General features: G+C 39.2%; 2 protein-coding genes and 5 non-coding genes across 9 annotated transcripts in view; 1 reads left to right on the top strand and 6 right to left on the bottom strand.

Moving 5' to 3' along the window:
* Window positions 1-1,634: 1,634 nt before the first annotated feature.
* Window positions 1,635-6,888, bottom strand: RPL4 (ribosomal protein L4). The gene is made up of 10 exons (XM_036438104.2): window positions 6,737-6,888; window positions 5,089-5,260; window positions 4,788-4,894; window positions 4,282-4,420; window positions 3,638-3,762; window positions 3,062-3,191; window positions 2,634-2,790; window positions 2,279-2,362; window positions 2,059-2,179; window positions 1,635-1,979 (listed from the first exon to the last, which is right to left on the bottom strand). Exons 1-10 carry the CDS (start codon window positions 6,737-6,739, stop codon window positions 1,749-1,751), a joined length of 1,269 nt encoding a protein of 422 aa, XP_036293997.1. The 5' UTR covers window positions 6,740-6,888; the 3' UTR covers window positions 1,635-1,748.
* LOC118710298 lies at window positions 2,936-3,005 on the bottom strand. The gene has a single exon (XR_004985372.1). It is a non-coding gene; the product is annotated as a small nucleolar RNA SNORD18 (small nucleolar RNA).
* On the bottom strand, window positions 3,860-3,933 carry LOC118710293. The gene has a single exon (XR_004985371.1). It is a non-coding gene; the product is annotated as a small nucleolar RNA SNORD18 (small nucleolar RNA).
* On the bottom strand, window positions 4,477-4,575 carry LOC118710322. The gene has a single exon (XR_004985380.1). It is a non-coding gene; the product is annotated as a small nucleolar RNA SNORD16 (small nucleolar RNA).
* On the bottom strand, window positions 4,968-5,039 carry LOC118710305. The gene has a single exon (XR_004985373.1). It is a non-coding gene; the product is annotated as a small nucleolar RNA SNORD18 (small nucleolar RNA).
* LOC118710316 lies at window positions 5,419-5,517 on the bottom strand. The gene has a single exon (XR_004985375.1). It is a non-coding gene; the product is annotated as a small nucleolar RNA SNORD16 (small nucleolar RNA).
* A 275-nt stretch (window positions 6,889-7,163) lies between the features above and the next one.
* Window positions 7,164-17,212, top strand: part of ZWILCH (zwilch kinetochore protein) — a 32,655-nt gene continuing 22,606 nt past the window's right edge. The window contains exons 1-3 of one of the 3 annotated variants that reach the window (XM_036438072.2): window positions 7,164-7,356; window positions 10,348-10,399; window positions 15,163-15,258. In XM_036438072.2, coding sequence (XP_036293965.1) covers window positions 7,304-7,356; window positions 10,348-10,399; window positions 15,163-15,258 — 201 coding nt within the window. In that variant the 5' untranslated portion in view covers window positions 7,164-7,303. Of the gene's footprint in view, window positions 7,357-10,347; window positions 10,400-14,429; window positions 14,534-15,162; window positions 15,259-17,212 lie in introns of those variants that run through there. The other 2 variants (XM_036438057.2, XM_045581315.1) reach the window with 2 other exon arrangements.

Raw genomic sequence — 17,212 nt, 5'->3', positions numbered from 1 at the left:
ATAGGGTGTCGCCTGCAGACCTAAGGGTCCCGGGTTTGAATCTTGGTTTCAGGTTCCTCCCTGATCTCACATGTGTCTTCCCTCCCTAAAAATCAATGGAAAAATATCCTCCGTGAGGATTAAAACTCAAGTACCGTTTCCCTGAAAATAATACATCCTCCGAAAATAAGACCTACTTACAGGTTTCCTTCTGAGTGAAATATAAGGCATCCCCCCGAAAATAAGGCCACCCTAGGCTGAACATGAGATATTTGGTCCACTGATTCTGAAAGAAATGGAGTCACAAATTCACCAGGAAATTCAGGAATTGGATTATGATGTTCCAGAAGATATGTCATTGAATAAATCAAATTCTTGATACTGTAGGATTGTCTGTCTGGTTTGTGTTGACAACTACCGTACTACCGTACCACCATACCATATACAGGTAATAAATTTCCTTTATTTTCATTTAACAATAAATGTGTACCATATTCTTCATGGAAAAATAAGACATCTCCTGAAAATAAGACCTAGCACATCTTTGGGAGCAAAAACTAAAGACAGTCTTATTTTCAGGGAAACAGGGTAGCATTCTTGACCTGGTGGTTCTGTCGGTTGAAGCGTTGACCAATACACCAAAAGGCCTTGGGTTCCACTCAGGTCAGGACATACCTAGGTTGTGTTTGATCGCCCATTGGGTGCTTACGGGAGGCAACCCATTCATGTTTCTCAAATTGATAAACATCGTTGGGTAATAAAATAATAAAGCTCAGATGTCCAGTTGCAAATGTTTCAGGGGCACAGTACTCCCACTCCCAATGTGATGTTACAATTGGTTAATGAAAATGCACAAATCCTACAAATGCATCTTTTAAGGAACTAACATTAGCAGTTTTTAGTACAGGCACAGGTGCCCTAGAGCTTTTGTAGATTCCTGGTTAAATGTTTCCCAGTGTCAGTACAAGTTAGACCATGAACATAAAGCAGCTAACAATTTGGGGGGGGGGGCAGTATCTTGAAATACTAGGGAACTATCTCTTTAATATGCAATTTGTAGTATTATACATCAACCTTACTATGGATCTTAAGACTCCAATGGGAGAAAAGATCCAGATGTGAGTCAACTCTATAGTCGAGACATTGAGTTTAGAAAAAAAACATGCTTGTGCATAATTTTCCTGCACCATGCTTACGAATGTATTCATTCCTTAGTAAAACTGAATACACAAGTGGTTCTGAAAAATACTGTCACTCTCCCAAGACCAAATACTGAGTGGCAAACACCCTCTAACAGTGCTATATTGTAACAAGAACACTTGCTGCACCTCAAAACTTGTTCTGATTGTGCCCTCTTGTGGTTACTGAAAACATTCTATTTAATTTTTCCAAGTGGAAAAGGTTTTTTTTTGTAGCATGTGTGGAGGGGTGGCTAAATTTTAACAAAGTCTATATTTAAGACAAGTCTTTCAGCCATTGCTTTCTCAATACATTGCTTACGAAATGGACTCTACATTTTAATTTATGGAGCATCCCTTTTCATTAAACAGCGTGGATTCTGTATAAATCCAATGCTCCGTTTTAGACTGGACTAACAAATGTAAGGTTGAAATTATAGAGAACAAAATGGCAATTAAAAAACATTGTAACCAAGATTCACAAAACAAATGCAAAAAGTTATGTTTCTCATTGCCTTTGATCATATTTTTATTCAAAATTAGCTGTCCGAAGTAAAGTGACTTGACCGTTGTGGAATAAACAATTTAAGTTTATGCCACGGGCTTCTTCTCTTCTGTGGTGGGTTTCTTTTCTGCGGGCTTCTTCTCAGCTGCTGGTTTCTTGGCAGCTGCAGCCTTTTTCCCCGCCACAGGCTTCTTCTGCTTCTTAGGGCCCACGGCCTTCTTTGCTTTCTTCCCCACCACAGGCTTCTTGCCTGGAACCCCCTTCTCATCTGACTTGGCTTCCAGTGCTGCTGCTGCTTTATCCAGCCGAAGCTTGTGCTGCAACAAATTAAGGAAAATCTAAGAATCAAATTATCTCAAATGCTACCCTATATGCAAAAGCCAAATCATCGCTTACGTTCTTGGCCTGACGAAGAATGGTGTTCCGGCGCATGGTCTTTGCATATGGGTTTAGCTTCAACATGATTCTCAGGTTCTTCAGTGGATTCTTCTTCAGGACTCTGCGGTGAATCTTCTTGCTATAAAAAGGTAGACACTATATTAACATTTTATTTACATTAAAAATAACCAAGTATAATGAGATTGAGGCAAGAGTTACATAAATATCACAACGTTACCGTGGTGCACGCAGGGCTCTTTGGATCTCTGGGCTTTTCAAGATTCTGCTCAGGTCTGTATTGAGCATCTTGTGCATGGGAAGACTGAAAGAAAAACCAAGAAAATGCTGAAAATAGATGTCCAACCGTATTTCTCATGTGATTAACATGAACCTCAACAGAAGATAAAGTGATTCAAGTGAAATTTCCAACTACACTACCACTTCATAAGAGTATCTTATTACCATTTTAGCATATTATATCTGTATAAGGGGAAATAGCAACAAAGCAATCCACTATTTAGGAAACCAATTCTGAATATAAATACTTATAATATAAAAATCTATGTTCAGTTTATGAACATAAGTACACTCACTTGTAGTTACTCTTGAGGGAGGCAGATCTACGCCAGGTGCCATACAGCTCATCTAACTTGCGGAAAGCACCTTCAGTCCAAATGCAGAAGCGGCCCACATGCCCTCCAGGTGCAAGTTTCAAAATGTTCAGTTTGCTTACATTAAGCAGAGTAATTCCTTTTAGAGGGAAAGAATTAGGGAGCATATATTTAAAAAGAAACATAAATCATCCTGATGGCTTATGTGATAGATAAGATACCTTAGAACTATTATCAACTACGAAGTTTCAACCATTAATTGTATACATTCACTCATTCAGCCAAGAATCAGACACTCCACAAAATCATGTGTTTCAGAAACACGGACCATTGAGTGGAATCTCATCATAATAAAAGCTGAGTAAGCATGCATAGCACGGGCAATCAAAACACGTAGGCAATACAATTACCAGGGATGTTCCTGAAGGCTTTGATGATACCGTTGTCCTCATTATAGATGATACAAGGTCCCCTGCGCTGGATACGACGGCGGTTTCTCATTTTGCCCTTGCCAGCCCTCATTCGCTGAGAGGCATAGACCTACAAAGTGCGAAGCTTTAGTATTCTGGTTAAGATGATCTCAGTAAGATTTTGTTACAAAACACCATTTTATAAATAAAACTGAGATAAAAATGACTTCTGTAACACTAAAACACAGCTACAAATGGCAGAATCCAAACCCAAGGTCGGTTTACCCATTGCCTAACCACATTTCCATCAATGACAGACCCATACAGGCAATTGTACACTACCATTGCCTAAGTGTGTAATAAGCAGGCTACATACCATATAATAGCCACATAAGATCACCTAACAATGCATTTCTAAAACTCTATTCTTGCTAAGCAGTACACAATATGGTTCCAGAGTTCTTGTTCTTACATCTAAAATTTGTCGTTAATACCATCCTTCAGCAATCTTTTCAAAAAAAAATTCTGACAAGTTTGAGGACTACCAGCACCTGTAAATGTGTTCATTAAACCTACCTTTTTTATATCATTCCATGCCTTAAGTTTCTTAAGAAGCAAAACAGCCTCCTTGGTTTTCTTGTAGCCTTCAACTTTATCTTCAACCACCAAAGGAAGTTCAGGAACTTCCTCAATACGGTGACCTGACAAAGCCAATTAACAATGACCTGGTTACCCTGAACCTTTTGAAAAGCTGAGCATTTTATATAACCCACAAGAGCAAAACAATATACAAATTGCCAAATCAGAACTTCCACAAAGTTATCATGTGTTTCAGAAACACGGACCAATGAAGTGGAATATCATCATTTTGACAGTTAAGTATTGTAGAATAGGCAACATGATGAAGTTTCAATGGCAAGTTTCTACCGTGTTTCCCCCAAAATAAGACATCCCCCAAAAATAAGACCTAGCGCATGGGAAGATAAGACATCCCCTGAAAAGAAGAACTAGCGCAACTTTGGGAGAAAAAATTAATATAAGCACTTTGCCAATGACTGATTTGTTAGATTGAAATGGTCAGAATTAACATGTAATAATAAGGAATTTAGGCACTCTGGAATGAAGTTTACATATTATTAACATAATGAATAGGTACAGGCAAAGGAAGGGGAAAAAAACGGGTATTTGTTAACACTTAAACAATAAAAAATATCACAAACCTTTAGACATGACCAGCGCTGGTAAGGCTGAGGCGGCGAGGGCAGAGCAGATGGCATATCGTTTTTGTGTTGTGTTTACTCTGCGGTGCCAACGGCGCCAGGTTTTGGTTGGTGCAAACATGCGGCCCCCACGACACATCTATTTTTGCTAGTTAAGAATCACATTTCTCAAATATTAGGGGGAAAAGACTCTCTTGCTCAGTAAGAATTTTCGTCACCCTTTTGAACCAGCTGACTGACAGCAGGCAACTGTCGCTGAGAACAGAGTAGGACGCAAATTACGACATCATTGCAAGCAAAACTTTCTAATGCCCAGCACTTACTGTGTTTAGTATTTATCAGAAAATCTTCCAGATTCCAAATCTGTCTGTCTAGAGTTATCTGGATGCTATTAATATTTTGGACAAAAATATCTTAAAACTTAACATGAATAAACCAGGTCTAGCTAGCCTGCTGAATTCCATGATGGCTGACCAGTCAGTCTCTGTAGTGACCACAAAAGATACATTTCCAAAAGCACCCTGGCCAGAACGATGAGTTCCACCACCTCGGACTCTGGGAATTCGAGCCACAGCTCTGCCAGTACCCCAGGACTCGGCACTGGTTTGATGACCTGAAATTGGGAAAGAAATAGAAGTTTTAGCTACCCAACCATATCACTGAGACTATTACGCATAGCAGCAAACAGCATCAGAACATCCAGGAAAATCATCTGATTCAGAAACACGGACCAATGGAGTGGAATTTCATCACTACTGTTTAAGCAGCTCTTAAAGTATCAACCGATAAAAAGATCTAAATTCATACCTGCCAATTCACTGACAGCATAGGGTTGTCTATTGTTTTTGCGCAAGTTGGTGTGAACGAAGTTCACAATATCTGGTCGAATGGGAGCCTTGAACACAGCAGGCAAAGTGACATTTTTGCCAGATGTTTCCCCCTTTTCAGAGTACACGGATATCAGTGGACGAGCACACGCCTGGGAAAAAGGAAAATATAATTATTCCAACAAGCAGTGTCAGAAGCACTCCTCTTATGTGCCAATAATTCCATTAATTGCTCAGTTACAAAAAACTAGTTTGGTGGGGTAGGCACCGATTACAGCTAAAACAAAGTCTATTAACTCAAAGATTGTCTTGCTCAGGAAGAATTTTCGTCACCCATCTGAACCAGCCCACTGACAGCAGGCAACTGTCGCTGAGAACAGAGTAGGACGCAAATTACAACATCATTGCAAGTAAAACTCTTTAAGCTGAAAGGAAACTCAGAATCAAGTTCTGCGAAGAGTAAGAGAATAGTTTATCATTAAACTTTCCAAGCAAGGTCTACAAAGAAAAACGTCCAAAAGCATATTTTAAGGTTTGGAAATGTTAAAGCCACTAAACTCTTTTACCCTAGATGTTAACAAGTCTTGTCTACCACAACTCTACTCTCCCCACTGTTTCATCCTTGTCCCCTTCATCCCATTCTAAACACATCTTCCAAAATTTCCTAGAGTGAACACTCTGGCTGTTACTTTTTGCTCCACCTTCTCCAAAGATTTATCACCTGAAAATAAAACTTTAAGGTTGACCTAGACAATATGCTCAGCCTCATCTCCCATCTTCTCTTCAGAGTAATTATCACTCTCCTACCCGAGTCTTCTCCCTAAAGATGCCCTTAGCATGCTTTCTCACCTCTAAAGGCGGCCCCACCTTCCTCGGATCACCGTTTAAGGCCCAACTCCTGCCTCCTTCCCAATTCCTCATGTCCACAGCACTCACGACCACCAATCGTTTCTGTGTATTTTACACCTAACTCAATCGCGATGCAAACATCATACAGATAGGTTTTCGTTGTGTTTTGTTTTTGCCTATTTTGTTAACTGAACTCCCCAATGGCCCGGAACACTACATAGTATAAACACACTCTGTGGAAACGCGACACACTTAATATTCACCGTACAACGAGCTGGCTGAAAGCGAAAACGTTTAGGGGACACCAAGTAGGAAAAACTAATTTTTAAGTTAAGAGGTTCAGAAAGCTTGATAGTGGCGATTCTTAAGGCGAACAAACAGGAACTCAGAAAACTCTCTTAAAAATCTCTCTCATAAGACGGAATGTTCCTTACTCATCAGCAACTGGAGATACAGGGCCTAACGCTGACTCCCTCACCACCATCAGTCTTAGCAACCAACAACTTCCGAGTCTTCCGCGGAGCCCGTGCTACCTAAGGACAAGGAAAGCCAAAACGCCTAAAGTCCTGTGTCCGAGAACCCCGCGCCGGAGGCCCACGTTGCCTCTAAGATGGCTGCCCTGGAGCCACACTACCCAGCTGCCCGCCACAGACGGACGCATTTGGTCCTCAATCTCCTTTCCCTTGCGCTCCCTCCTGAAACCTTATGCTCAGAACCCCAACCCATTCCTGCCAGGCCCGACAGCACGGAAAAACCCGACCGAGAGAAGTCCCACTCACCATGGCGGAGAAAGGAGAGGGCCACGCTCCTCTCTACCCGGCGGCTCCCACAGGAAAAGGAAGTGCCTAGCACTCCCTCGTTCTATATGTCACCGTAACGCATTCCCCACCCGGCCCCGCCTCAGGGCCAACCCAGACACATAAATACCTCTCTGCCACTCCGAAAAAAATAGAAATAGCATGCTATTTGTTAATCTTAGTCAAATGACGGTATCTATCGGCTTCTACAGTCAACAATTGCATTTAGAAAGGAGGGACTCCTTTCGGCGGAGTAATCCGAAGCAGGCGTGGCCAAATCTCGCGAGATGAGGTTTCTTCCTTTCAACTATTTCTAACGTATTTTAACTTTTTCTTAGGGAAATGAAAAGTTATTGAGGAAACTAAAAATTAAAAAAAGCTATTGGGAAGGAGAAAACCGCTGTGTGCTTGAAAGCAAGACTTTAACTTGTGAACCAACGGGACCGGCCGGGGAAGTAGTCCCGGCGGGGGCGGGGCCGGGCGCCGGGCTCCGGCCTCCCGCGCGAAGTTTGTTTGGAGGCCTGTGATCTGCCGCTGGGCTGAGGCGGGATGTGGTCGCGAATAAACCGGGCTGCCGAGGAGTTTTACACGCGTCTCCTGCAGTGAGTTGTAGCTCCTGCTCTTGGCTGGGTTGCGAGGACAGCTTTACTCCCTCGGGGTATCTGTATATCCCTCTCCCCTCAAACCTTTTGCCGCAGCCATGGGGATTGGCGCGTATGCTTTCCTGTGCTCCGGGGGGTTGTCTGCCCCGGTGTGGCCCTGAAGTGTGGTTTAGGAGAAAATCCCTGAACGTTATGGATCGCGGTGGGAAGGGACACATTTTCCAAGAGGCACCTTATGCACTCTGAGAGTGCACGCACCTCGCAGCATGGGGGAGGAGGCACTTTCCTGTGGATGGAAAACCGGAGGTGGGCATCCTTCCCCTGTGTGCAGCCTCGCTGGTGTGAACCTTACTCCTATGTAGCCTATTGAAAGAAGTTATCATATGAGCCACAGTTATGATAACGTGTTGTTGTGTTGGCTCACTGTGTTCTGAGATTGCATTTCATTCTTTTTAAAAAATACGTTTTCATTTATTTCAGAGGATCACTGATCGGCCGCCTCCTCCACGCCCCCTACTGGGGACTGAGCCCGTAACCTGGGCTTGTGCCCTGACAGGGGAATTGAACCCTGACCTGATTTATAGGTCAGTGCTCAACCACTGAGCCATACCAGCCGGGGGCATTTTATCCTAATAAAGTAACAGAACCAGAGGGGATTCCGTCTAGTCCTGCATCCGACCTAAAAACTGAATGCCGGAGCCCTCACATTGGAGCGTACATCAGAATCAGAATGCTGGGCCCCACCTCCAGGGTTTCTTATTTTGTAGGTCTGGGTGGGGCCAAAGAATTTGCCTTTCTAACAAAATAAAGCAGATGCTGCTGGCTGACACACTTTGAGAACCACTGGTATAATCTCACCCCTTGTTTTCTAAATTCTATAAATTTTCATTGTTTATTGCTTTCTTCTGCTTACAAAAGTGGTTATTTTTGTCAACTTTTTAAAAAATATATTTTTATTGATTTTTTTTTTTTTTTTTTTTTTTTTTTTTTTTTTTTTTTTTTTACAGAGAGGAAGAGAGACGGATAGAGAGTTAGAAACATCGATGAGAGAGAGTCATCGATCAGCTGCCTTTTGCACACCCCCTACTGGGGATGTGCCCGCAACCAAGGCACATGCCCTTGACCGGAATCAAACCCGGGACCTTTCAGTCCGCAGGCCAATGCTCTATCCACTGAGCCAAACTGGTTTCGGCATTCTTGTCAACTTTTAAAATATATATATATTTTATTGATTTTTTACAGAGAGGAAGGGAGAGGGATAGAGAGTTAGAAACATCAATGAGAGAGAAACATCGATCAGCTGCCTCCTGCACACCCCCTACTGGGGATGTGCCTGCATCCAAGGTACATGTCCTTGAGTGGAATCGAACCTGGGACCTTTCAGTCCACAGGCCCGACACTCTATCCACTGAGCCAAACTGGTTTCAGCTCTTGTCAATTTTTTTTTTTATCGTTATGGAAAGAACACTAGCTTTTTAAGATAACAATGTCTTGGATAGCTTCCAGTATGAGCACCTGTAGATCTCTTTGTTTTTATTAATGGCTATATAATATTTCATTCTGTATTGAGAAATGTACACATGCTTGAGAAAGTATTGCTGAATGATTGATTGTCATTTCTGAGTTGTACATTAAATACAAACATCTTTACATAAAGACATAAAGTCACAGTCTTGTCCAAATGGCAAAAGTGAATCAGTCTCAAGCTTATATTTTCCGTTTTGTTTCAGTAAATCATAGGGAAGATCAAATAATGCGTGGTATGCTGAAACAATTCCATTGGATTCCTTTAGGACACACGATTCTTTCCTCACTCTGGCCAGTGTGACTCGGTTGGTTGAGTGAGTGTCCTGTGCACTCTAGTGTTGCCGGTTTGATTCCTGGTCTGGCTGGGCACATACATGCCCAGGTTTAGGGCTCGATTGCCGGTGGGGGGATGCAGGAGGCAGCCGAGGATCCATGTCTTGCTCTCAAATTGATGTTTTTTCCTTCCCTCCCTCCCTCCTTTTTCTTCTCTCTTTCTCTCTCTCTCTCTCTCTCTCTCTCTTTCTCTCCCCCCCACCCCCCTTTTCTCAGTTTGATTCCCCAGCCCTGGTTGGGGTGCATGAGGGAGGCAACCAGTCGATCTCTCTCTCACATCAATGTCTGTGGGTCTGCTTGTCTCTTTTCCCCCTTCCTCTCTCCAAATATCAGGGGACAAAATATCCTCTGGTGAAGAATAACAAAACAAAAAAAGTTAAATTCTCTTGACTGGAATGATTGTGCCTACATTATTTTATTATTATTATTTTGTTAATCCAAAAATTCCCATTGATTTTTAGAGAAAGGGAGAGGGAGAGAGAAACATTAATGTGAGAGAGACACAGTTGATTGGTTGCCTCCCACATGTGATCAGACCTGTTGGGGGATCTAGCCTGCAATTGAGGTATATACCCTAGACTAGAATTGAACCTGAGACCCTTCAGTCTACAGGCCGATGCTCTAACCATTGAGCAACCAGCTAGAGCTAATGTGATCAAATTTACTAATTTTTTTTGTAACAGCTCATAAAATTAGAGGGAGGACTAGATATTTCCATTTTAGCTGTAGAAATCTAAGGCAGGGTCCCTTAAAATAACTTTACTATGTTTGCCCATTGATTCATTGGCAGATCAAAATTCACTCGTTTTTATTTCCCAAAAGTCATGTGGTAAATTACATTTTAATAGTAATTAGTTATGTATTTTCAAAAAAGAGTAGAGCTGCCTCTTAAAAGCAGTTGTGCCCAATTATGGGCAGCAGTCTATTAATCTCTACTATATCTCTTATTTCTTTTTCTTCTTAACCTAATACTTTTTTCTGCTTTTCCCCCTCTTCCCAACTGTGCCTTAAGGCTGCCATGACTACTTTGCATTTTGCTGTTCTCACTGTTGTCATACACGATGACTAACTCTTGAGTTGAAATGACAGAATTCTGTAACTCTATTTTTCACATGTGGTTCTGCCTCACAGGGAATTTGATGAAGAAAAGAAAGGAATCTGTAAAGACCCATTTATCTATGAGGTATGAAAAATTTATCTGGTTTTTAAACACAACTCAATAATCCTAAAATTGTGTTTTAAGAGTTTATTGAAGTTAATTTAAATGGAGTAAATTTCATCCTTGTACAGTTCTAGGAGTTTTTAAAATGCATTCAGTCATATAACCACCTCCACCAAGATATAGACCATTTCTGTCACCTCCAAAAATTTTCTCACGTCCCTTTACAGTCAACCCTCTCTCCTGTTTCCAGTGCCTGGCAACCACTAATCTGTTTTCTGTCTCATTTTCTGTCTTCTCTTTTGTCTTTTCCATAATTTCATGTAAATAAAACCACACAATATGTAGCCTTTTGGGTTTGACTTCTACCAATGAATATAATGCATTTTGGATTCATCTTTGTAATTGTGTGTATTAGTCCATTCCTTTATATTGGTTATATAAATCGATTGTGTGAATGCGCTACAGTTTGGTTATCCATTTACCACTTGGATTGTGTCTAGTTTTTGATAGGTATGAGTGAAGCTGATATAAACATGTATTGATTTATTAAGCATCTAATATATGTAAACTCCCCATAGAAACGAGTAAACTAAGGTAAATTACGTACTAAAAGACAAATTAGCTGGGGAGAAAAAGAAGTGATAAGGGTTAACATCCATATATAAAAAATATATTTAAACCTCTCTAAAATCAATTAAGAAAAAAGACAACTATAATAGAAGGACACAAATAAGTAATGATGGGAAAAAAACGCCAGTATAGGCATCTTACACTATCTGAATTCTCACTAATTAAACTCGGAAATTCAATATATCCAGGTAAATGTATTAATCCATCCCTGAATTCTTGCCACTTGATATTTATTTATATTAGTTACCTAGGGCTACTGTAACAAATTACCACAGATTGATTTGCTTAAAACATCAGGAATGTATTCTCTTACAGTCCTGGCAACTAGGAGTGTGAAATCAAGTGCCTACAGGGCCATGTTCCCACTGAAGGCTCTGGGGAAGGCTCTTTCCTTGCCTCCTCCTATCTTTTGATTTCCAACAAATCCTTGGCTCTCTGAACTTGGTATTTAAATGCTTCAATAGCTAAAATAAGAAATTAAGCAGATTTACGGCTCCAGCAGAGCATCACAAAGATCATACACCATGACCAAGTAGGATTTATTCCAGGAATGCAAGGATGGTACAATATCCGCAAATCAATAAACGTGATACATCACATAAACAAATTGAAAGATAAAAATCATATAGTCATATCAATTGATGCAGAAAAAGCATTCGATAAAATCCAACACCCTTTCCTGATAAAAACTCTTAACAAGGTGGGAGTACAAGGATCATACCTCAACATAATAAAAGCTATATATGATAAACCCACAGCCAACATTATACTCAATGGGCAAAAACTAAAACCATTTCCTCTAAGAACAGGAACAAGACAGGGATGCCCACTTTCGCCACTCCTGTTTGACATAGTACTGGAAGTACTAGCCATTGCAATTAGACAAGAGGAGGAAATAAAAGGCATCCAAATTGGAAAAGAAGAAGTAAAGTTATCCTTATTTGCAGATGACATGATATTGTACATAAAGAACCCAAAAGACTCCATTAAGAAACTAATTGACTTAATAAATGAATTTGGCAATGTAGCAGGATACAAAATTAACGCCAAGAAATCCATGGCATTTCTATACACCAACAGTGAAACTACAGAAACAGAGACTAAAAAAGCAATTCCATTTACCATCGCACCAAAAAAATTAAGATACCTAGGAATAAATTTAACTAAGGAAGTAAAGGATCTATATGCAGAAAATTACACGACATTGAAAAAAGAGATAGAGGATGATGTAAGGAGATGGAAGAACATACCATGTTCATGGATTGGTAGAATCAACATCATCAAAATGTCCATACTTCCTAAAGCAATCTATAGGTTCAATGCACTCCCCATTAAAATACCAAGGGCATATTTCACTGACCTAGAAAGAACTCTCCAACAGTTCATTTGGAACAATAAAAGACCCCGAATAGCCACAGCAATCCTGAGAAAGAAGGGTAAAGTAGGAGGGATCTCAATACCGGACTTCAAACTGTATTACAAAGCCACTGTTCTCAAAACAGCCTGGTACTGGCACAAGAACAGACATATAGATCAATGGAATAGAATCGAGAACCCAGATATCAACCCAAATCAATATGCTCAATTAATATTTGACAAAGGAGGAAAGAATATACAATGGAGTCAAGACAGTTTCTTCAATAAATGGTGTTGGGAAAATTGGGTAGACACATGCAAAAGAATGAAACTAGATCACCAACTTACACCATACACAAAAATAAACTCAAAATGGATACAGGACTTAAACATCAGACGGGAAACCATAAAAATACTAGAAGCATCCTCAGGCAGCAAAATCTCAGACGTATGCCAAAAGAACTTCTTCACTGATACTGCCCCTAGGGCAATGGAAGCTAAAGAGAAAATAAACAAATGGGACTACATCAAAATAAAAAGCTTTTTTACAGCAAAAGAAACCATCAACAAAACAACAAGAAAGCCCACGGTGTGGGAGAACATATTTGCAAATAACACCACTGATAAAGGTTTAATCTCTAACATCTACAGACAGCTGATACAACTAAATAAAAGGAAGATGAATGATCCAATTAAGAAATGGGCAAGGGACCTAAATAGAATATTTTCAAAAGAAGACAGAAGGAAGGCCAAAAGGCACATGAAAACATGCTCAAAGTCACTAATTATACGAGAGATGCAAATCAAAACAACAATGCGCTACCATCTCACACCTGTCAGAATGGCCAACATCAACAAATCGACAAACGACAAGTGTTGGCGAGGTTGCGGAGAAAAAGGAACCCTCGTGCACTGCTGGTGGGAATGCAGACTGGTGCAACCACTGTGGAGAACAGTGTGGAGTTTCCTCAAAAAACTGAAAATGGAACTCCCATTTGATCCAGTAATCCCACTCCTAGGAATATATCCCAAGAAACTAGAAACACCAATCAGAAAGGATATATGCACCCCTATGTTCATAGCAGCACAATCTACAATAGCCAGAATTTGGAAACAGCCTAGGTGCCCGTCAGCAGATGATTGGATCCAAAAATTATGGTACATCTACACAATGGAATACTATGCTGCCATAAAGAAGAAGGAATTCTCATCATTTGCAGCAACCTGGATGGAATTGGAGAACATCATGCTGAGTGAAATAAGCCAATCAATGAAAGAGAAACACCACATGACCTCACTCATTTGTGGATAATAAAGAGCATTATAAACTGATGAACCAAAAGATAGATATAGAGACAGTAAAGCAACAAGCAGATTGTCAAATTACAGCGGGGAGGGGAGGAGGATCTGGGGGAGATAACAGATCAACCGAAGGACTTGTATACATGCATATAAGTACAACCAATGGACATAAAACTATGGGGAGGGAGGGGATATGGGGGAGGGAGGGAGGGGGCAAAAAAAAATCATTAAAATATGTAAAAATAAATAAATAAATAAAAAATAAAAAAAAGAAATTAAGCAGATTTAAATAATGAGAGATACTTGTTAATAATAAGCATATTAGAGACTGTTCATCTTCATTAGTGATGAAATAAATGAAAATTAGGACAATAACAAGATACTATTTTCTTTTTAAAATTTATTTTTATTGATTTCACAGAGGAAAGGAGTGGGAGAGAGAGATAGAAACATCAGTGATGAGAGAGAGAATCATTAATCACCTGCTTCCTACATGCCTCTCGCTGGGAATGGAGCTTGTAAACCGGGCATGACTGGGAATTGAACTGGGACCTCTTGGTTCATAGGTTGGCACTCAACCACTGAGCCATGCCAGCTGTGCTATGAGACAGTAAAAATAATGAAATGCTTAGAAAATACTGTGTTGAAATAAGTGACAGGAATACAAATGTGTGGGTATGGTATATTTGAATGGCAATTTGACAATATCTATATGATTTTATATATTCATCTTAAGAAAGTAATTAAACTATTCTTTTAATAGGGAATAACTTGAAACTATCTAAATGTCAAACAATGTGAAATTATTTATATAATGGTAGAACCATGATACTAGACAAAGAACATATAATGGCATGGAATTTCATGGTATAAAAACTATTAGAATATCTTATTTTTATTAAGTAAAATTTTATTTATATCTAAATAATAGATACATTTTAATTTAAATATATTTATTTATATGCCTGGAAAAAGAGCTGTCAAAATATGTACCAATAAGGCTAATAACAGTAATGATTACCCTGGGTAGGAGAATTATAGCTGAGTTTTTTAAAATCTCTTCCAGTTATCTTATTTTCAAACTTTTCTACAATAAACATGTATTGTGACAGGAATGAAAGACTATGCATTTCCTATAAACTAATAAAGTTCTAAATTCCATAGTTGTATCAAAAGAAAGGATAGCATTTTGTAAAGGGTTACTTTTATGGTACTTAATGAATAGAATGTGAGTAGAGAGAAAGGTTGTCAGCGTGATCCTAATTAAAAGGCAGGGTGTATTTTAGGTGGGCCTTGAAGTATGTGTAGATACAGATGTGAACTACATTTTCTAAACAGGAAAAGTAACATGGGCAAAGAGTAAATGAAATCTTTTAAAACATTAGTCTGTTCAAATTCTCCTTTCCAGTCACTTGCAGGGAACTGGTCTTTATGTGATTAAATATTTGTACAAATAATCACATAAAACATTGCTTGACATTATCTGTTTTTAATAGGCTGATGTCCAAGTGCAGTTGATTGGCAAAGGCCAACTAAATCCTTTGAAAAATATTCTAAACGAAAATGATGTTGTATTCATCTTGGAAAAAGTGGTAAGTAGTGCTTGGGCTTTGTGGTGGTCTATTCTTGATAGCCAAATTTGGTTTAATGGGAATAATCTCAAATGTATTCATTTTTTTTAATCAGCATTTTTTTGATAATCCTCACCTGAGGATATTTTTTCCATTGACCTCTAGAGAGAGTGTAGAAGAGACTGAGTAGGGGTGGGGAGAGACAGAGAGAGAAACATTGACTTGACATCAATTGGTTGCCTCTCACATATGCCCCTACTGAGGCTTGGGAACCTGCAACTGAGGCTCTTGACCGGGAATCGAACCTGCAACCCTTTGGTCAGTGGGTCGGCACTCTAACCAGTGAGCCAAACCAGCCAGGGCAACATATTTTAAAAAGTGGATTCTAATTCTTTTAGGAATAAGTAAGTACCAGTGTTGTCCAATAAAAATATAATGTGAACCACATATATAATTTAAATTTTCTGGTAACCTCATTAAAATATAAATAAGTAAAATTATCATGCAGTAAAATTTACTTTTAAGAATGTTATTAATAGAAAAAAAAGAATGTTATGAATAGAATCATACAGTATGTCTTCTTTCACTCAGTTTAATGCTTTTGAGATTCTTCCAAATTGTGTGTGTATCAATGATTAATTTCTCTTAATTGTTGAGTGGTGTCTCCTGGTATGGATATATCACAGCTTATTTACCGTCATCCTTTGAAGTAAATTTTTGTGTGCACATAACTTCTTTTGTTATGTTTTCAGTAATCATGAAAAGAGTTACTATTATCATTTTTGTACAAATTTTTGTGTGTACATAACTTTTTAAAAAATTATTAATATATTTTTATTGCTTTCAGAGAGGAAAAGAGAGGGAGAGAGATAGAAACATCAGTGATGAGAGGGAATCATTGATTGGCTCCCTCCTTCACATCAACCCCAGTCTGTGCCCTGACCAAGAATTGAACTGTGACCTCCTGGTTCATAGGTCATTGCTGAATGACTGAGCCACGCCAGCTGTGCTGCACATAACTTTTCTTTACAGTAAATACCCAGGAGTGGGATTGCTGGGTCTGAAGTTAGGTGTAGTAATTTTAAAAAATTTAATCTAATTTATCTGAAATTATAATTTCAAAACCTAGTTAATATAGAAATCATTAATCAGATATCTTAAGTTCTTTTTTTCATACTGCGTCTTTAAAATGTGGTGTGTATTTTACACTTATTCAATACATCTCAATTTGGTTTGGCCACATTTCAAGTGCTCAATAGTCACATGTGGCTAATGGCATAACTAGCTATGACACAGGGAAGTTCTACTTTAATTTTGTTAGCTGTAACAAGAGGGAACTTCTTATTTTTTTTGTATCACTTTATAATTACAACCTTAATCCTTTTTGTTTTATTATGGTCACTGTTTTGGCAGTTGAGGTTTTTATTGAGTGCTGTTAATGGTTGCTTAAAGCAACCATTCCTTTGCTTACATCATTTCCTGAAGCAGATGGGAACAGGCTCTGAAAGGGAAAGTGGGCGTTTCTTTAGAAGGAACGCCTCTGTCTGCTTTAGGCCCCTCATGCTGTCTGGATAGACATTGTGGTGAATGAAGTAGGAGCTCTTTATTTTAAATGCACACACAAGAAAACTCCCTTCTGAGGAGGGGAACTTCTTTGTCTTTTAAGTTAACTAACAAATGGGTGTTCTTAGTGCTTATCTATGATGGACAAATGCTTGGAAAATAATTATAGATGAATTATGTGGTTGAATTTAGACTTTTATGGGATGAATGGGAAATGTATGTATGTAGGAGCAAAAAGTTACAATAAATTATCTTGGAAATGGTAAAGATGAACAGAGGGCATTTGTGGAAATCTGGGTTAGGATTCTAGGGAGAATGCAGCTTTGAGTTATAAAGAGTTACCTGTAATTCAGTTAGGCTCAGGCGTTTTTGGACGAAGAACAATTAAAATGGCCTTTGTTTCTGCAAAGAT

This window comes from Pipistrellus kuhlii, unplaced genomic scaffold (assembly GCF_014108245.1).
Source record: "Pipistrellus kuhlii isolate mPipKuh1 unplaced genomic scaffold, mPipKuh1.p scaffold_m20_p_1, whole genome shotgun sequence".
NCBI classification, from domain to species: Eukaryota; Metazoa; Chordata; class Mammalia; order Chiroptera; family Vespertilionidae; genus Pipistrellus; species Pipistrellus kuhlii.
Note: the sequence above shows the minus strand (reverse complement) of the source record. Positions and strands in the feature narration are given on the sequence as shown.

Bases quoted from the DNA above. Each gene is read 5' to 3' on its own strand.
- RPL4 (XM_036438104.2), bottom strand. The intron at 3,763-4,281 runs GTTTGTGATATT...TGGCTTTGTCAG, and splicing joins AGCGCTGGTCATGTCTAAAG to GTCACCGTATTGAGGAAGTT. The intron at 1,980-2,058 runs GTAAGCGATGAT...AATTTGTTGCAG, and splicing joins TTCTTCGTCAGGCCAAGAAC to CACAAGCTTCGGCTGGATAA.